Here is a 21,721-nt window from a genome sequence, read left to right as displayed (position 1 = left end):
GTCAGAATCTAAATGTGGTGGTTGTGGATGTGTTATGTATATACGATGTAATGTGGATGTGCTATGTAAAATGTGAAATTTGGATTGAATTATGCAGGTATTTTGTTTATCAGGAAAATTTCATATGTTCAATTTCAAGAGGAGATGCTGTCGAAATTTTTATAGAATTTTATTATATTTATCTATATTTAGTGTAATTATATATTTATAGGGGTATTTTAGTAATTTTTGATGCATTCTGCGTACATTATGTTGGATTGTGTATTATGCAGGTATTTCATTTATTAGGAAAATTTTATATGTCTATTTTTAAGAGGAGATGCTGCCGAAATTTCTATAGAATTATAAATTTTTCTATAATTTTTTATAGATTTATAAACATTTTAAAATTAAAATAATTATTTTTTTAATTTTTTATATAATTTTATTATATTTATATATATATATATTTAGTGTAATTATATATGTATAGGGGTATTCTGGCAATTTTTATGCATTCTGGTTGCATTATCAACCTTAAGGGCATTCTGGTCATTTTACCCTACTACAGCAGATTTTAGAAGCTGTATCAAACAGTCCACAGTCAGATTCTAGTCAACAGCACAGCAGTTTTAAAAAGCTCTATCAAACAAGTTTTTCAGCTTTTCAGATTTTGACAGCAGAATCAGACAGCAGATTCAGACAGCAGAAGCTGACAGCAGTTTTAAGAAGCTGAATCAATCGCCCCCTAGATATTTAGAATTTAATTAATTGAAAAACACTAACCCAACTCAAAATCAATTGAAAATGGGTTGAGAGCCGAAGAGTTTATAAGGAGAGATGAGGCAATAAGCCCCATGTGGAACTAAACTCAACACTAACCTTAATCGTGATTGATGTTTTCTGTCGAATAGACAATTGAGATAAGAGAAAAATATGAATTTTCTTGAGATTGGAACTGACCTTGTAAGATATTCGGTACAATATTTTTTGGTAGCAATTTTTTTTTATAATAATGATGAATGCACAGGGTTTGAGAATGTTGATGGTACGTGATTGACGTTGCAACGCCATAGAACAGCACATCAAAAGAGTATTTTGAGTATGACACATGGTGGGGGAGTCCGAAAATCATTACTCATTATTTATTTTTTTTTCAGCGTCACCTAATATTCAAGTCCATTGCATTGACAGTTAATTTGCAAGGAAGAAGACAAAAAAAACACATGTTGTCTATAATTAACTTTAAGAAATAGTATTAAGAAAAATATTAAACGGACTTCCTACAAACCTATGCTAATGTGGAGGTGTGGAGCCATAAATGCTTTCAGATGCCATTACGACGGCACAATAGTGTGGCAGGAAGTCAATATAATATAGAACGGCTCAAAATACTATTTGTCTATGGGGATAAAACATTTGGAATCTCGAAAAGTTTTCTCCCAGTCCAATATTTATTTATTATTTTTTTTTTTAAAGAAAGTTACAAATGTTGGTTGAGCCTAAAGTGAAAAAAAATTGTTGGAAAATCTAATTTTCATAATAAAAAATATATATATAATACATTATATTTAAAGAAATAATCTAATTATCTGTAAAATAAAGTAGTGATTGCCATATAATCATAGAAAATACCATTATAATGCTCACCTTATCGTTTTCACCAATCATTATATTTAATGATTACTAAAAATGGCAGTTGGATTATTGATGTCATAGCAATCCTCAGCTTAATCAAGGTTCTTATATCTTTTTATTTTTTTTTTCTCAAACATTAGTTGACATTAATCAATGATTTTTAATTGCTATTCATCCCCCTTAAATCGAACCTTTAAGTCAAATGAAGGTTTTAATTGTGGGATGTGACATGTTTCTATTTTTTAATTTTATAGTCTGATGGCGAAATAAAAATGATGATAAATAATATAAAAGCAGTAAGGAAAATGTTCCTTAATTTTTAAATTATTATATAGAGAAAAATGGAAACTTGCGCAGTCAATCTCCTTTTTGCAGTACACATGGCACAATCTCATTGGTTAAAACAATTCATTAAGAGGAATATATTTCTTAAGAGCGCAATACACACTGTTTATTGGACTTAATTAAATAACACATTTTCAAAGCTGTAATTTAAGATAAAGTAGGTACACAAGCGACTATATATCATCAGGGCCGGCTCGATGCAAGTTGATGCCTAGGACGAAAACTCTGAAGGAGGTCTTTTTAATATTTAATACATTAATATAGAGGGCTGTTATTGCTACACCAACTTTTACTAATGCCACACCGATTCCTATGTGAATTTTGTACATAATTGGTGTGGCATTAGTAAAATTTGGTGTGGGAATAGTAACTCTCTAATATAAATAATATCAATTGATTAATTATATAATAATTTTTTTTATTTAAAGTTCTTTTATTTTTTAAAGAGCAAATCATTTTCAATAAACAATAAGGTTAATCCACCTAAAAACATGAAAAAATCAAATCAAATCCAAAATAGGATTAATAATGTCTTCCTTTGACAATTCAAAAATAAATAATTAAATAATTATGTGCTTTTCAAATGAGAATAAATAGATAAAAGAATAATAATGATGGAGAGAGAAAGATCAATTTAATACTTTAGTTAATCCAAATATTAAATTTACCTTAATAAAAATGTCCTACTTATGCTTCGATGCTCCAAATTAAATTATTAAGGTATTTATAAAGAAAGATTATGTATGTGTGGGAGAGAAGATGGTAGTAATAGGGTAAGTGAAATGTGTTGAAAACTTGAGAAAGAATAAATTATATGAAAATAACAAAAATTATTTTAATAAATTTTGTAGACCTACAACGTGTGTGGGATTTCGGAGCTATTTTTTTAATTTTATTTTCATTTTATTTTAGCTTTTAATGTACAAGGGGAGAGGGCTTAAAACAACCTTTTTTTAAAACTAATAAAAACAAATCTTGAAGTCTCAACCTAGGCATTGAGAATTTTTTATGTTTTGAAACTACCAATTCTTAGAAAATCATAATCCTTACTAAATTAGTAAGATTTTAATTCTTAATAAGGTTCCTGAGCTCAAATTGATTATCAAATTTGCAATCCAACAATAAAGCACTCTTGATTTCATGAAAAAAGTAAAATTAGGACTTGATCCTAGGTTTTGATAATGGATGGCTACCAAACTTTCACAGAACTTTTAAATTTAGAATTGAAATTTAACGATGAAAAATTATAATTTTTTTTTTCAAAACTAATGGATTTTGTCCTCTACAACCATGTAGTATCAAATCATGTTTTTCTATGCCAAATGGTATGCTCGACACCCTTAGTAAGAGTTGAAATCCTAATGAATAGGTAAGGCTAGTCACACTCTATTTTTAATATGATCTAAGATATGGTAAAAAAAAAAATTTTGGAAACTTATTATATGGGGAGGGTGTTCTCAACTTAATTGTACAAGAATCTATATATATATATATATATATATATATATATATATATATATATATATATATATATATAATATATATATATATATATATTTTAAATGCTTTCTGTCCTTCAATTATTGAGAATTGGGATCCATAAACCTTTTTGGTAGGAGTTTAAAAAACATTGGACTCTTAATAAAACCTGTGTGGCACTTTTTGATAGGAGTTTAAAAGGCATTGGACTCCTAATAAAATCATTTTCTACATGATACGCAGATCAAAGTACTTAGTCTACATCAAAAAATGCCATGTAGACATTGTATTTTATCATAGAAAGAATCAAATCGAAAAATATATTTTTGGACGGGCCCTCCGCTGATGTGGGGTCTTACGCAATTACCTAAGTGGTCAGCCCTGTATATCATTGATAGTTGTTGGAAATATACACATGTCAGAATTAGGTGATCTATTAATATAAAAAAATCTATTTTAAAAACGCCTTGATGACCGAGTATAGGTCATAATTGTTGACTTTCAAAAAGTTCTAAAAGTTTGAATGAAGGATGAGAATAATTGCACCCACCTTTTGAGATATCTACACTCACGTAGTAGTTGCACACCCATAATTTATTAATATCCACATATAGTATATGTATCAATCAAATATGTTTTCATTAGTTATGATTGAAATTCTTCATCACAACGTCATCGTCTTTCATAGACAACTTCATCAACTTCGGCCGGGATTTTCTCTAATTGTAGAAAAATCAGGGATTTTTTTTATTATTGTAGAAAACTTAGATCTTGAACTGTAATGTATAAGTTTTTGTATATTTATCATCTTCAGAATGTGTTTAGACATCATTATAATGTGTTTATTCTAGGCAAAAATGAGTTTTGTTGATGAATATGTCAACCCTGAAAGGTCGATAATTGTAGATACATGTCAACTGATCGTGAACGCCATGTTTTGCTATATGACGATTTATATCACAACACAAAAAAAAGTCCATATTTAACGGACCAAGGTGTTAATTTTCTCATTGTCGAATTTTTTTTTTACAAGTCGAAATCTTCAAATTAATGGAGAATAAGAGAAATTCAATAACTCTAAGCCGTCAAATCTATGAACATAAAAGTTTTCAACAACCTTGAGTTGTTGAAATTTGGTTTCTAAAATTTGTTGGCTTTGGCCCATAAAATTTTCTTGTCAAATTTTCCAATTTTCACGTAGTATATAGGTCGACATTAATTTTCCAAATTCGATAGATATGGTTCGACATAATATGTTTGGTAATTTTTTTTTTAATATTATTTGTTTCAGTTTTTATAAGGTTTAAAAAATGAAGAAGTTCACTCAACGGATCCAAAAGGCAACACTACAACATTTTTGGTGTATAGCGACGGTTTATAGTGGCGGATCAATATTTCCGCTGCTGTATAATATGTTTTTTGCAGCGGATATACTAATCCGCTGCTATAAGAGACACATTTCGGAAGGAAGAAAACACTGAAATGTTTTATTGCAGCGGATGATTGTATTCGCCGCTACAGGTGATACACATTCGAAGAAATAACGTTTTTTGCAGCGGATATTGATATCCGCTACTATAGGGAGCACATTTAAATGTTTTTTTTTTTTTGCAACGGATAGTTGTATCCGCCACCATAGGGGACCACACTTATTAAAAAAGGTTTTTGGCAGCGGATATTTTATCCGCCACTATAGGAAGCACATTGAAATGTATTTTTGCAGCGGCTAGTTGTATCCGCCGCCCCAAGGAAATTAATTTTCTTTTTAAAAAATTAATTGAAATTTTTTTTTTAATAATTAATCTGTAACAAATCTCTTTTTTATTTTGATTCAAGCGGATACATCTGTTCTTATAATGTTTCACAAATTTTTCTTACGTTTAAAAAAATTATTATTAATTTTAATAATAAGCGAATATACATATTTTTTTATTTTAATAATTATTATTAACATTTTTTTTAAAATTTTGATTCAAGCGGATATGTCTACCTTTCTTACGTTTTCTCTTTAAAAATTAATTTAAAAATATATTTTTTAATAATTATTATTATTATTAAGAAATCTTTTTTTTATTTCGATTCAAATGGATAAGTTTCTTCTTATAATTTTTTTAAAAAATTAATTTAAAAATAATATTTTTAATCATTATTATTTAAAAAATATTTTTTTATTAGTACTTCAAAAAGACATGTCTCTTGTATCCATTCTTCTTACGTTTTCTTTTCAAATAATTAGTTTAAAAATAATATTTTTATTAATTATTATTTTAAAAAAATTTATTAGTACTTCAAATACAATTATTTCTTGTAAATTAAATAACGTAAATCCATTTTTCTTATGCTTTCTTTTCAAATAATTAGTTTAAAAATAATATTTTTAATAATAAAAAAATTTATTAATAATTTTTTACGTTTTCTTTTAAAAATATTAATTTAAATATCATTTTTTATTTAGTTTTTAAAAAATTAATAATTATTATTTAAATTTTTTATTTATTTATTAGTAGACACGTCTCTTATAAATAAATTAAATAACATAAATCTAGGGGTGTCAATGGATAGCCGAAATCCAAATCCAAATTCGAATTTGGAAAATCGAATATTATCCAAAATTTTTGGATATCAAATTTGGATTCGGATGTTATTTTAACATTCGGATGTTATTTTAACATTCGAATGAGTTTCGGATACGAATTCAAATGTTACGAAATCCAATTCAATAATATCTGCTCTGATTTAAATATATGTGTTATGTATGCATGTAACACAACAAAACTTATTTTGTACTTATATACCTGTTTGTGTATTCATGTTACACAACTAAATTTAACAATGTATCTTCTCTCTCCAATCTCAAACGCAAAAACCAGTGTAGGTTTCGTCATTTTGACTGTGTGAGCTCCGTAGCCATCCTCTTCTCCGGCCAACGAGCATCAAGGTAGGTACTTCCCCCTCTCTCTCTCTCTCACACACACACACACACACACACACACACATGGTGGCTTCAACCTAGCTCAATCAAAATAATATTAATTTAGCGTTTGAAAATCAATTTCTTCAAATTGATGTAAAACTAGTTGATGTTTTATTCAAATTTTTCATCATTTTTTTTCAAAAATTAAAGTTTATTTGATTTTAAGACTTTTTTTTTCAAAAAATCTTGGTTAGTGATATTCGATCGGATTCGAATTCGGATATAGCACTATCCGATGGTAGTCTTACATAAATCCAATTTTATTATGTTTTCTTTTTAAGTAATTAGTTTAAAAATAATATTTTTAATAATTATTATTTTAAAAATATTTTTTTTTATAGTATAAATAGCAGCGGAAAATTAATTCCGTTTGTAAAAGGAACAAAAATCGTTTTTTTGCAGCGGATGAATTTATCCGCCGCTACAAGGCACACACTCCACTCGATTTATCTGAAAAATAATCGTTTTTTAGCAACGGTTTAATTTATCCGCAGCTATAAGGCACAAAAAGGGCAGCGAAAAAACACAATCCGTTTGTAAATCCTCTTCACCGCGCGACGAAAAAAGAAATTAATTTGCTAAAGAAGTGCGCGCGAAAAACCAATTATGTCTTCCCTCTCATTTCCCTCTCGTTCCTTCGTCTCTGTCTGTCACTCTCTCTCTCTCGTTTTCTTGCTGTTTGTTGGGGCTTGTGAGATTACTTCGACAAGCTAGAGTGAAACAACTGGTAAGCTCACACATTCTCTCTCTCTCTCTCTTTCTCTGATGTTTCGATTTAAATTTTTTTTGCAATTGATACTTTGCAATCCGATCCTTCATCCATGGATTGAAACCCTAGACTTCCAACGATTTCTTATTTGAAATTTTTCTGCTAATTGTGATTTGGTAAACCCTGATTTTTTTTTTTTGTTAATTATTTTTTGTTATTCATGTTTTTTTTAATGTACTTGTTGAAATTTTAGAATTTTAGATTTCAGAAGTTTTTTTTTTTCTCAATAAATAAATAAAAATATATAGAAGATGATCTTCTTTTAATTGGATTTATATCCTTTCTTCATGTATTTAAATAAAATGTAGCAATCTGATCTATATATGTTTTTGGATTTATGTGATTTCTACTTCCATTTTAAGTGCACTGAAATTACTTCTTCAATAGGGTCGAGCTAAATTCTGAATGGGGCCTTATTGCGCCTTTCAAATTGCAATATTGTGATAGATGGCAACATTATTATGTATTCTTCTAACAAGTAATGTGTTTTCTCAACTGCTGCACCAATAACTTGCATTGAGAACCAATAATTTGGTTCTCTTAAAAAAAAGGTTTGGAGTGCATAGCCCCTTTATGCTGATAGGGTGATGACAGTAAGCTTTAATCTCGTAGATGCTACTTTCCTTGCAAGTTTGTGTGGGTGATTGAAATTTTTGCCCAAATTTTTGAACTATGAAAACCTCATCTTATTTTTTCTCTAATGGTTTAACAGAGTTGATTTCCATAGGGCAGTCAGTGGGGAAGGTGGCTATAAAATCTCTGCTGAAGAATCATTGTATTTGGTTGAAGCCTTGAGGTATTCCTTTTGATCTACAACTTTCACCATGATGTTAGACATTTGATCAAGTAGTCATAACTATTCAATGTTTCACCATAGTAGTCTACTATGATATTTCACCCAGTTGTTTCTTGTAATTGGGTTTTAACTACTGTAGGTTCATAGTTTCAATTTCTTATCTCCTCTCACTTTGGTTTGCTACTAAACAAATACAACAATATAGTATTCTACTCTTCTTGAAATACTTTGGAAATGTCTTTTATCCTTGGTGCATCTGCATAGAAACCAAATTGACAAGATGTATTTGGTTAAAAAATAGATGTTGTAATGAAGTAGTCAGACTTGTGGCATGTGAACAACCTATTCTTGAGGTTCAGCTTTTTAACATCCAGTTTGAAATGCAAATATGAAATCATTTATGTTCTGGTAGGAGGGTCTGTCATGCTCAATCTCGTTTTCTTAGTGAAAGAGCACTATAATAGGTGAGTTTTCTCATTCTTATTATTTTAGTTGCTAATGCTGATTACTTATCTGCATACCAAAGCTGTAGTTTGAGTTCTGGTCATCTTTCTAATCTCACTTTACCACCCTAAATTAGATGGGATAAAGTATTAGAAGTAATCAGAAATGGACCCTATTATAATAGTTTGCTACTATTGCTTTAGGTATGGATTTTATTTTTATTTTTATTTTTGAGGGTACCTAATGTATGGAATTGGGAATCATCTGTATTAGTGCTAGCTTTGACATATCCCACCTTACCAAAAAATCCTCAAGTTTCAAGTTTTCTTTTGTTTTAAAGATTTTGATTTGTAATTGGATTCAATTTTAGTTACTATATCATGGATTTTCATTTTATTTTATGAATTTATGAATAAAATTGAAATACAAGAATGGGTTTTCGATCCCCTCGGATGATTCTATGTAATCTTAGCCAGTGAGTCTTGAGCTCCAACACCATGAAGTCTGAGATTGGGTTCAATCCCAGATTCCCATATGGACCTAAATAGAAAAAAAAAGTTTAATATTTTAGGTGAATAATTTGAATTTTCAAACAGTACTACAGAATTTCGAATCTCCCAAAGCTTAATTGGGTGGAATTACAATAATTAGGTTGTAGGATCGATCCTAAGTTACCCATCGAAATCATTACTGTACTAATAATGAATATCTGGACCCTCTTTCTTTTATGGGATAATTTCCTATGATTTGATGCAGAGAGAAATTTTAAATGTATTTTTTTCTTCATCAATTATGGATTGGCTAGGTTATGCTATCAAAATTAACCCAATGGCCTGTCGGATGGCCTATTGGATGGCCTGCCCAATGTCCTGTCGGATGGCTTGGTGGATGGCTTACCCAACGGCTTGTTGGATGGCTTGCCCAATGGTCTGTTGGATGGCCTATCCAATGGCCTGTCCCATGGCCTATCCAATGGCCTGTTGGATGGCCTGCCCAATGGCCTGTCCAATGACTTATCGAATGGCCTGGTCAATGGCCTGTCGGATGGCCTATCGGATGTTTGTTTACTTGAGATGTAAGTAGTAATAGCAAACTTGCCAATATTACCTATTTTTGGAAATTTTGAAAATAATGAGGACAGACTTGGAATGTAAAATTTCATTCTTTTATCTTCTCTCATCGTATCTCCACTTTTGGAGATAATCAAATTTGACATTTTTTCCATTCTCTTCTCTCCAATTTTCTTCTTTTCTTTCCCCACTGAACAATTCAAACAGGAGAAAGGAAAAGAAAATTGCATATTTTCTTTTCTTTTCTCTTATCTTCTCTCAGTTCAAATAGACTGTAAAGAAAACCTAACATTTATTACAGTCTTTATAGTATTTTTTTTACAGTAATTTTTTAATTTAGGTGTTGAAAGAAGAGATGGATAAGAGTTGAATGAAAAAGTCGAGGTAAAGTCAACTACTTATGATCCATTGTCAATGTTTATAACTCAATGAGATTTGTTTTTAAAAGTTCCCTTACATTATTTTCTAATGTAGGGTGAGTAGCGAATATATAAACGGTGTCGATAAATTCCTCGACTTCGCATTTGCCAATACATCAACCGGCCTCATCCCATGTGCATGTAGGAAATGTGTCAACTTTAAGCTCTTGAAACGGGATGTTGTCTAGGAACATCTCATCATTTATAGAATTATGGAGCATTACACACTATGGAAATATCACGGGGAAACTTCTTCCACATCCACATCCACTATTTCATGTGATGATACTCCAGGTGGTGTTGATATGAATGGAATGTTGCACGATGTTTTTGGTATATTGGCTGTGGACAATGATGTGCCTGATGGAGTAAGTGAACCTACACAAGGACGCAATGCCGATGCAAAAAACTTTTTTAGGTTGCTTCAAGATGCAGATAGAGAGTTGTATCCCGGATGTACCAAGTTCACAAAGCTCTCTTTCATTGTTCGACTATATCACATAAAGTGTTTGTCTGGATGGAGCAACAAGTCCTTTGACATGTTACTTACGCTTTTGAAGGAGGCATTACCCGAGGAAGAGTTGTTGCCAAAGTCTTTTTATGATGCGAAGAAGATCATTAGGGAGTTGGGACTTAATTACAATAAAATTGATGCGTGCCCTAATGATTGTATGTTATATTGGAAGGACACAGCCAATGACGAATTATGCAAGGTGTGTGGTACTTCGAGATGGCAGCAAGTTGAACATAAAGAGAATTATGAGAACATTTCTCTGAGGACAAAAAAAAGAAAGATTCCTGCTAAAATATTGCGTTATTTTCCATTGGTTCCAAGGCTTCAAAGGTTATTCATGTCATCGAAGACCGCAGCATTCATGCGATGGCATGACGAGAGTCGTACCAAAGATGGGTCATTGAGGCATCCAGCTAACTCTCTTGCTTGGAAAGATTTTGACATTAAACATCGACCATTTTCTTTAGACAGTCGCAATGTTAGACTTGGGTTGGCAACCGATGGCTTTAATCCATTTAGGACGATGAGTATTTCTCATAGTACTTGGCCTGTCATTCTAACAGTATACAACTTACCACCATGGATGTGTATGAAACAGCCTTATCTCATGTTATCATTATTGATTCCAGGTCCTTATGGACCCGACAATGATATCGACGTGTATTTGCAACCATTGATAGATGATTTGAGACAATTGAGGGAGTTTGGCGTAGACACATATGACGCACATAGCAATCAAACCTTTCAAATGAAAGCTGCACTATTATGGACGATTAGCGACTTTTCAGGATACGCTATGTTGTCTGGATGGAGCACCAAAGGTCGTCTTGCTTGTCCTTGTTGCAATAAGGACAATTGTTCTCGACGTTTGAAGCATGGTAGAAAATTTTGTTACCTAGGTCACCGTCGATTTCTGCCGATTGACCATAGGTTTAGATTTGATAAGAAATGTTTCGATGGAGAACGAGAACATCGAATTATGCCAATCCCACCATCTGGTTATGAGGTTTTGGAACAAGTAGAGGGCATAAACATCACATTCGGGAAGATTTCTAAAGTTGCAAAAGGTCGCAAGAGAGGGCGAGAAGATGATGCGAGAGATTTTTACAATTGGAAGAAGAAAAGTATTTTCTTTGACTTACCTTATTGGAAACACAATCTGTTGCGACATAGTTTGGATGTTGCACATTGAGAAAAATGTGTGTGATAATGTCATTGGGATTTTGCTGAACATCGAAGGAAAGACAAAGGATAATTTGAAGGCTCGTCTAGACTTGCAAGAAATGAAAATACGAAATAAACTTCATCCAGTTAGTATGGGAAATAAGACATATTATCCTCCCACATGTTTTACAATGACTAATATTGAAAAAGAGAAATTTTGTAATGTGTTGAAGAATGTTAAGATTCCAGATGGTTATGCAGCGAATATTTCACGATGTGTACATCCCAAAAACGTAAGATTTCTGGACTCAAGAGTCATGATTGTCATGTGTTGATGCAACAACTACTCCCGATAGCCTTGCGAGGTATATTGGTTAAGCATGTGAGCGCAAACCTAATTGAGTTGTGCACATTCTTTAGAGAGTTGTGTTCTAAGGTTGCACGGGTAGATGACTTTGAAAGGTTGCAGTCTCGAATTGTGCTAACATTATGCCACTTAGAGAGGGTTTTTCCCCCAGTGTTCTTTGATGTTATGGTGCATTTACCGGTTCATTTGACTGCCGAGGCACGAATTGCTGGACCAATACATTATCGATGGATGTACCCTATTGAAAGGTATGCATTAATTTTTGTATTTTTTTGTTTAGTTTCACATGCACCACACTATTCAATCTCATAGTCAAATTATCTCAATGCATGGTCATAGGTACCTTCTCACACTTAAATCGTATGTATGTAATCGAAGTCGACCAGAAGGTTCTATCGCAGAAGGGTACCTCGCAGAAGAATGCTTAACATTTTGCTCGAGGTACTTTGATAGTGTGGAGACAAGGTTTAATCAGCCAATAAGAAATGATGACTTTGGTAACACTTTCTCAGGTCGACTATTGGGAAAAGAACAAGTGTTTACTCTAGATGAAATATCATGGAGACAAGCAAATCGATACATGTTTTTCAACTCTGAGACACTGAAAGCGCCCTCGATCTGCGGGGTGCGCGGATCCGCTTTTGACTCTTGAGGTTTGGGAGTCGCCACCTAGTTATTGTGGTCTAGGAACCAAACTGACTCTAACATGGATAAAAAGAACTACTCTACCACAAAAAATCTGAATTCGGGGATCATGTTACGGGGTTGGAAGGTGTTAGGCACCAACCCCGCCCGGTCAAAGCCGGTCTCTACTAACTTCCCAAATATATCACATTGCTAAAAATCTAGATAAAAATAAAAAAATTACTACCTTTCCGATCGCAAGGATTTTGTTCCCTCAGATCTGACAAAAAGAGCTCATTGTACTGTACTCCCTTGCTTCGTTCTGTCTCCGGATTTGACTTCGGATCTCCTAGATCAAGGTATCTCCTTGTTTTCGGATCTAAACTCTTCAAGTTTGTTACGGATTTGGGGGTGTTTTTGGAGGGATTTTAGGTGTTTTCTAGACTAAAATTGAAGGAGGGATGTTAGGTAAGGAGTTGGGGCTCCAAAACTAGGGTTTATGGGGGCTAGGGGGCTTCTAGACCTACTTCTCTTAGGGTTTATGATTTGATACGAAAATAGGGTGTGAGCACCTCTATTTATAAAATTTTTTTAAGGTTGATTTGGATAGAGTTAGTGTTTAATTAGAGATCTTTTATTAGAGTTGTGTTTTAGTTAAAATTATTTTAGGTAGAATTGTGTTTTAATTAGAATTGTTTTAGGTAGAATTGTTTTTAAGTTAGAACTCTATTAGATAGAGTTATTATTTAATTAGAATTTATTTGACTTTTGGTCTTATTTGATTGACTTTTAATGTTTTGACTTTAGTCTTAATTGATTGACTTTTAATATTTTGACTTCAGTCTTGCTTAATTGACTTTAATTTTGACTTTAGTCTCACTTGATTGACTTTAATACTTTGACTACAGTCTTGCTTGATTGACTTTAAATTTTTGGAGAACCCCCTTCCATTATTTCTTTAATTCTTTGGACCCCCAAATGGAGGGGTCCTTAAAGAAATATCCCACGAACCCTCAACAATTTTACCCGAAAGTCCGATTGATCGATTTTTTAATTCAAAATTTTAAATTAATTTCATCAATGTTTCACTTTAATTATTTAATATTTTATTTATTAATTTTGAAATTTGTTAATTATGAAAATTGTGAAATTACCGTTTTACCCCCAGAGAGGACTTTTCACGTTTTAAGTCGATTTTTAATGTTCTAGGATGTTTTAGAATCAATTTTTCGTAAGGAATTCAATGAAAATATTATTTTGTGTTATTTATGAAATTTTTTGTGTGAAATGATTGTGAACTTTATGAGGGGCATTTTCGTAATTTTGTCAAATTCTGTTAAAATTGGTGAAATGATTTATTTCGCTCCGATTTGTTATTTTATGTGTTCGAGAGAGTTTTCCTAAGCGTAACATAGGCTCTAGGGTTGTTTTGAGGTTAGGGGTATTTTGGTAATTTGATAATTTTTTAGTGATTTTTATCGTGAAGTTTCTTTTTGGTCTGCAAGATGATGATTTCTATGTTTTTGGGGTCGTATTTTCCTAGCGTAGCGTGGTTTCTAAGGTTTTGTCAATTCGAGATACCTCATCCGGATTTCTGAAACACATCTGGTAACAAAATAAAGCAACGGAATACACATTCATCATTGAGAATCATTGCAATCAGATTGACGAGTTGATTAATCAGGCGAGTGCAAAAATGGGGTGTCTACAGACACTTGTCCCATACTTTGAGTAAGAATGCATATTTATTTTGAGTTTTACGATGCATGTTGAATGTAATATATCTATAGTTAATCATATCTCTTGAACTCAAACATATACAGAAAACAAAAGAATGAACTTAAGCAGCAACATCGTCGGGTCAGTTGTTTTTAAATTGATAGGCTTCACGCCAAAGAATTTGATGATTGGCTTTTCAACAAGTCCTCCCAGTCGGAGAATTTTCCACTTTCAGATGAAGTTAAGAAATTAGCAAAGGGTCCTGATCGTATCGTAAAAAGATTCAATACGTATATCATTAATGAGTTCAGATTTCGCACGAAAGGTAGTGAAAGTAAGAGAAAAACTCAAAACAACAGAGTTATCGTGGTTGCAAATACATCAAGTTTCTCAAGTGTTAGTGATAGAAACCCAATTCAAGGAGACATTACCTATTATGGTGTATTGACTGATATCATAGAGCTCAATTATTATGGTTGGAAGCGTGTTGTATTGTTTAAGTGTGAGTGGGTTGACGTTAGAAGATGAATAAAAAAAGATGACTTGGGGTTTACGCTCGTGAATTTCACATACTTATCCAATACTGGAGCAAATGTTTTCGATGAACCATTTGTACTAGCATCTCAAACCACACAAGTATTCTACGTTAAGGACTCCATGAATTCAAACTGGTATACTACTGTATAGTCAAAACCAAGAGATTTGTTTGAAATGGGAGGAAATGGTACAGTAGAGGATATCAATGATTACTTGCAAAACTTGTCTTGTAATGATCAAAGTATGGTGGATACTTTGATCGCCTCTGATGATAACGTAACATGGGATAGGTAAGATATGCCAGGAATAACGATCAATGCGCCTCTAATTATCACGACACCTTTAACGGCCACAGATGAAATTAGGAAGGATGACATTGACGAGTCAGATTTCAATAGTATTGATGGGGATGAGTTGGAGTCCAGTGATGCTGTTTGAAATTATTCATGTACAATGATGTAATTCCAAGCTCAATGTATCATTTGACATAGATTTGATAATTAATAATTAAAAAAACTCATTTGTAAATATTTGAATTGACCTCTATTATCATTAACTTAATAACATTTCTTATAAGTTTCAAAATAACTAATCATTTTCTTGATCTTTATTATAGGATGCATAGTCATGATTCACAACCTTCCCAACATGGGGATGAGACGGTACATTTGGGGCCCGCACAGATAGATATGACTGCCCCTTCCGATCAGGCATCTAATTCAACATCTAGTAAGATTGACTAATTGTTTTTAAGATTTTGCACTCATATATGTATATGTAATTGAATGATAATCAATTTTTTGTACATAATTTTCTACAGGGTCTACCAAGACGCATAAAAAACATGTGCGAGGCAATACACGTCTTGAATCACTTTAGAACATTGGCCCACAGGATTTAAAAACATGTGTTTGAAAAAAAAACTACAAGCAGCCTATTGGCAATGGGGCCAAGTTACTTGGACAGTTTTTAGGTACCGTGGTACGGAAGCCACGGTTCATATCTTTTATGTATTCAGATTGGAGGCGAGTGCCGATTGAAGCTAAAGAAAACATTTGGCAAACTGTTCAGGTAATCTAAAAAATAAATCAATTAAAGTACTGTCACGCCTCGAAATCCCAACACGAATCCCTATGATTCATCGGTTAGAATCTCGAGGTGTGAGGTAATCAATCACACAATCTGACAGAACATTCATAAATAATAATACTTATGAAAAGAAAATATACGCAGCGGAATAAACATTTAACTAACATCTATACGAGAGTCTAGAGTAAACAGAAGAAATCGACAAACACTGATATAAGTCAAGATCTTTAATCTCATAATTCATCAGGTTACAAAAATTTCTAAACTACCATGTTTCTTATCTACAACCAAAAACCGCTAAGATCCTCTACTAGTCCTCAAAGACATGGCGGCGGCAAGACATCAATCTGATCCTCCTCAAGGACCTCCTCAAAAGACTCCTCAAAGAACGGTTCTTCAAAAGTTGAATATCTGAAAGGGGAAGGATAGGGTGAGTAACAGGGAAGGTTACTCAGCAGGATGAACGCCGTTCTAACAACGAGTCATACATGCACGAGTAATCAGTTGAACAGTTAAATAATGTAAGTTTTTCATAATGTAACATACGATAAATGTCTAAGCATATTCAATAAACAGTTAAATAATTTCAACCTATCATTTCTATCATTTAAAGTAACATATGCATCTTTTAAATGAAAACATCTATGAATCATTACAAAATAAGAAAAAGATACATAATAAAAACACGGCGGTGTAATCGATAAGAGAGCAGAGGAACACGCCGATATAACCGCCTCGGCTATGGCAATACGATATTCCAAACTTAACCTCCGATGTGGAATCCCATCGTTATAATCTGATTTTTCTAATAGAATTTAGATATTTATATCACTTAAGTTGGGATATACTTGTCATTTTGGGAATTGTTTTTCCCAAATGCCGAATTGGACAAATTTATACTCTATTTCGGATGATTTTTCGACACGAATCTAATGATATGATCGGTTTTCCTCAAATTACGTCTCTAAGGGTCATTTACCTATTGTAAAATATCTAACCGAAACTCGAGGATTTGATAACTTTTAATCAATGCACAGATCTAAAATTCTTTCTCGAGATACATTTTAGGATTTTCAGGTCATTACAAGTACACTAACTGTTTATATTTATCTAGAAACTTTACGCCTATGCTTTTTTAAATTTGATGTAGGGGATTTTTGATATCGATGCCGACTTGAAGGGTTGGGTTCTTGAATCCTTCAATCAGAAATGGAAAGACCGCAAATGCCTCTTGAAAAAAAAATACTATTTAGACTTTGTGGGCGCTCCAGATGAGGCTAAAAAGAACCTTCCACCTTTTATGGATCAAGTGGAGTGGGATTGGCTTGTTCAATTTTGGGAAGGCAAAGTTGGTAAGGTATGAGTAACAACCATAGTTACATATAAATTCATTTAATTAACTATTGGTAAGGTTTGAATATTATCTAATTTTTTATTGTTTACTTTGTAGATGCGGGAAAAGAAAAATAAAGCCAATCGTAAGAAACAAAAAATGTACCACACATCTGGCACAAAGAGCTTCGCAAGAAAATTCGAGGAGGAGGTAAAATCAAATAACCATCGAGCTTATTTAGTATATGATTGCAATACTATTTATTATTATGCTTTACTTGTTAATAGACAAAAAAGAATAATGGGGTGGAGCCATCGCGGATGCAAATTGTCATAGTAACCCACACAAGAAAGGACCAGACCTTTATAGATGCAGAAACAACGAAAGTTGTTGTAAGTATATATTTCCAACCTATTCTATTAGAAAAACTTATGTATCCAAATTTTCTATCGTATAAAAATGTTTGTAAGTTACAATCATTTTTTTATCTTTTTTTTTTGTTTTAAATCATGTTACTATTAATTGTATTTAATCTATTTTAGGATGAAATGAGACAAAAAGAGAACGAGTCCCAAATGTCAGATGGTTCCCAACGCAACACTGGTAGGAATGACATCTTCTCCCAAGTCATGGGAGAAGATGGTCATGGTCGTATCAGGCAGATGGGGATTGGAGTGAGACCATCAACATTTTTCGGACTCCAACCCACTCGTCAAGAGTGTATCTCACAGGCCATTGAGACAAATCGTCGTGCTGATGAGGCACGCCGAGAAGTCGCTGCAACACGTCGAGAGATGATTGAATTTCAGACAAATGTTTCAATACAATTCGAAGTACTAATGTCATTTATGAGCCAGCAACTTGGCCGTACCGTAAATATGGCTGAAGTACTTCGGGGTACACAGGTAATAACTTGTTATTCCGTCTTCTTAAACAAAAAAAATTTTAATTGCATTTTCTTGTACTAATAGTTAAAATAATATTGTTTGTAGGCTTCCAATGGCAGCGATCCACAAACCTCTGTTGAGCAGTAATAGTTTGATTTGCAAGCTTTTTTGACAATGATCGGTGATCAATTTTTTGTTTTACAAGTTTCAGTACTAGTAACAATTTGACTCTCCTTACCTTTTGTTAAATAGAAATCAATGATCAATATTTTACTTTCTAAGTTCTGTTAATAGTGATAGTTGGATCCATAAACATTTGTTTATCATGTAGGAATTATCAACTTTTTGTATTGCAACTTTCATTAGTGATAGTTGAAGATGTTACAATTGTTCAGTTCCATGTAAATGAAAATTAGACAAGAACTTGGTTTTGAATGTGTGTATCGTGTCTTATATATGTGGATTGATATCTAACACTTATTAGGTAAAACCTTTTTTAACTCTACATGTATTAGGTAAAACCTTTTTAACTTCGCCAATGTAAAATTAACGTTTTACATTGCCGGTCCCAAGCCCGGATAAAGGAGGAGGGAGAAGGTATGCCATGGATTCATCATTGTGAGTTTATTCATCACCTCAAACTAATGGTTTACAATTGTAATTGTTCCTCTTTGTCTCATATTTCTAATAAATTCTCAGTACTTTACAAGCTTAGCTACTTTTGGATACAGATTGTAACTTTAAGGCCATGCATCACCACATCAAGAAATACATTACTCTAAAAGTCATGTATTTTGGTCAAAGGTACATTTTAAACGCAGCACAATTTGAGTTAATCAATCAGTTCAAACACATATTGATACCCATATCTTTGAATTAGTAATTTAATCTTGGATCTACTAAAGCCATTGCTCCTTGAGGCTCTTTATCCATAATCCTACTTTGATTTCTTCGTATCTTTTTTTAGAATTTTTATTTTTTATACCTCTTCAATAAATCTTTTTATTGATAAATAAATTTTCCATAAGAGCGACTCGAGAATAAGAGTGATAGATTTTAAGTTGAGGGATTGATTTTTTATTTTTTCAATGAAGAGTCCTTGTGTTTGTTGCATTAATTCATGTTGTAGTTAGCTTTCTAATTTACATCATATGTGCTATATTTACAGGTTCTATGGGTTTGCATCTGAGGCACAAATGGATCCAACTGTTGAGGTGCATAAGTTTCTCTTCTTTTTATGTTTCGTAAGAGTCATGAAATAGGAAAAATCCCTTACACAGAAGGGTGGCCCATGTTAGGCACCGAACGATTTAACTCGCTTAATTGTCCTGCATTTTAGGCTTCTTTTACATTTGAATAAGATTTAAGGGTCTTTAAGAAAGCTTATTATTTTGGGTAAGTTCTGCCTGCCCCTGTCTTTTGTTATTGTCGTGCTTTACTCTTTGTTTATAAGCAATTGAATTTTCATTTTGATGTAGTGTTGTAAGCATTGGATTATTAATTGTGAGAGCATCCTATAGAAGCATTCTATAATGTGGATTACATAACTGTGTTCTTGTTTTCAAGGACATATATTGATAAGAAATGCCCATTTACTGACAATGTTTCCTTAGGGATGTCCATGGTGATTATCTTGCTTTTGACACAAGATTTTTTAAAGGATATTTTTATTTTTTGTTAGATAGAAAGCAAAATAGAATGTTTTCCTTTTGGAAGGATCATTACTGAAGGAGGTGCGCATTGCTAGTTAAGGCTTAGTTAGAGGGTCTTCTGTCACATATGTGAGACATTCAAAGATGAGGGGATTCTCCACCTTATGGGTTCCATTTTGGTGATTTCTTGGGTCAAAATTGATTAAATCAGATTCTGATGTATTCATTTGGATGGTCAGAAAAAGTTGGTGAACTATCTAGTTGTTATGGATATTAAATAGGGACATTTTGACTTGATGTCTCCTTGGAGTGAGCCATTGAATGGTGGACCCCAAACCCTATATATGTCTCACTTTTACAGCACTGGCAGGGTGGGATGGCTTCTTTTTGTCTCATCTTGATTCAATTATTTGTTTTTATTGAGTATAATGACCTCTTTGGGGAATCTATGTTTGTTTGATGCGATGACAATCAACGATTTCCATTTTTTTCCGGTCAAAACCCATTTGTAGGTGTAATTTTCGTATATGATCTCTATCAAAGAAGGACAAAAACAAGCTTGCAAAAGTGGGCAGTAGAGGTTGCAGCCGCTTGCAAAAGTGTGCATTTATAGTAGCTCCTGTTGACAGTCCACAAATGCATCAGAAATGTGCCTTGTAGGATGCAAATTATGATTACTCTACGACTATAACATAAACATAAATGCAATAAAATTGTTGAGGAACAGTGCCACACTACGAATAGAAACATATCTTGACATTAAAAGAATATGCAGCAAGACTGAAAGCAGTGACACTTCAGAAATGCAACTTGTGATTAGTGAGTGAACTTGTTAACTTTGAAGTAAAAACAAATTTGTGCCAACAAAATATGTAGTAAGCCTTCAGAGGCCGTGAGACTTGCATTTAAGAAATTATTTGGAGCTTAGATGCATTCCCATTTTCTGATGGTATATCATAGATAAAATGGTCAGGGCCATTGAAAAAGTATAATGAGACTGTTAAATATTAAATTGAAAGACTTCTTTAAGACATGTACAACCTAGAAACATACAAGTCTGAGAGTGATACAAATGAGAGGTCAAATATCACCTTAGAAAACCAGACACAAGGACATACATCTATACAATAAGAATGTGGCATATAGTTTACTTGAACTATATCATCCAGCCTTGGTATATTTTTTAATACCAAAAATAAGATAAAGATAAATTCAAAGCTTTTATCCTAGAGATGAGTTCATGTATGTCCACATTCATATCCACATTTGTGTTCAATACACCCTGTAAATGGAATGCTCACATGGAATCAATACAGATAGCCAGATTGATGAACATGTTTGCAAGTCTGAAGTGTGGATGCTTGGGACAGACCTGTTGGTGGGTTCTTATGCGCTCCTTGAGGGAAGTTACTGTGGCATCATGGTTATCTGGAGTGGAATGAAGGAAAAAGTAGACAAAGATTAAGGCTATGAGGAAGATGTTTCCCATAGAAGCAAAGGATTGGTAACATTTTTTGTCACCAATCTAGATTTGGCAAAATTATTTCCTTCAAGATCAATCACAGATATTGCATATGGATAAATCTAAACTCATTTGATTCTTATTCTTTCAGACGCTGAAGTTAAATGAGCAAGACTTCTTCGGAGAGGCTAGTTGTGTTTTGTCAGAGGTAATTGCTTTGGTATTACTGGGATATCAGTGATGACATTGCATGTAAGTGATGCTACAAAACTGTTGTTTTGGGATGAAATCTATGCCCATAAAAATTAACATCTTGTGAGTTGTGACTACATCCAAACAATTATATATGCATGTGTACACGGGCATGCAAATTACGTAATTTACCTATAGTCATCTCATTTTGAATTGTTTGGAGATTATCATGCTCACAATATTGTATTTCTTTCTTCATTGCAGATAG

At 32.8% G+C, this 21,721-nt stretch overlaps 1 protein-coding gene across 8 annotated transcripts; it reads left to right on the top strand.

The window, feature by feature from the left end:
* The first annotated feature begins 6,919 nt into the window (after positions 1 to 6,919).
* On the top strand, positions 6,920 to 21,718 carry LOC147406129 (uncharacterized). Of its 8 annotated transcripts, none has more exons than XR_015176301.1 (7): positions 6,920 to 7,142; positions 7,897 to 7,980; positions 9,835 to 9,878; positions 15,455 to 15,567; positions 15,659 to 15,909; positions 17,078 to 17,284; positions 17,378 to 17,485. XR_015176301.1 is itself a non-coding variant. In XM_086434039.1 (4 exons), the coding sequence occupies exon 4, from the start codon at positions 10,126 to 10,128 to the stop codon at positions 11,617 to 11,619; it is 1,494 nt and encodes a 497-aa protein (XP_086290165.1). In that variant the 5' UTR covers positions 6,920 to 7,142; positions 7,912 to 7,980; positions 9,835 to 9,878; positions 9,969 to 10,125; the 3' UTR covers positions 11,620 to 12,149. The 8 variants fall into 8 exon arrangements, 2 of the variants coding, with proteins under 2 accessions (XP_086290165.1, XP_086290164.1); XR_015176300.1 differs by lacking the exon at positions 9,835 to 9,878 and adding an exon at positions 8,393 to 8,444; XR_015176299.1 differs by lacking the exon at positions 9,835 to 9,878 and having other exon boundaries at positions 7,912 to 7,980.
* Positions 21,719 to 21,721: the final 3 nt, after the last annotated feature.

This window comes from Akebia trifoliata, chromosome 3 (assembly GCF_017979445.1).
Source record: "Akebia trifoliata isolate Shusen 1 chromosome 3, ASM1797944v1, whole genome shotgun sequence".
Taxonomy (NCBI): Eukaryota; Viridiplantae; Streptophyta; class Magnoliopsida; order Ranunculales; family Lardizabalaceae; genus Akebia; species Akebia trifoliata.
Note: the sequence above shows the minus strand (reverse complement) of the source record. Positions and strands in the feature narration are given on the sequence as shown.

What these genes read in the sequence shown, in the direction of transcription:
- LOC147406129 (XM_086434039.1), top strand. Translation starts at nt 10,126, where the DNA reads ATGGAGCATTACACACTATGGAAATATCACGGGGAAACTTCTTCCACA.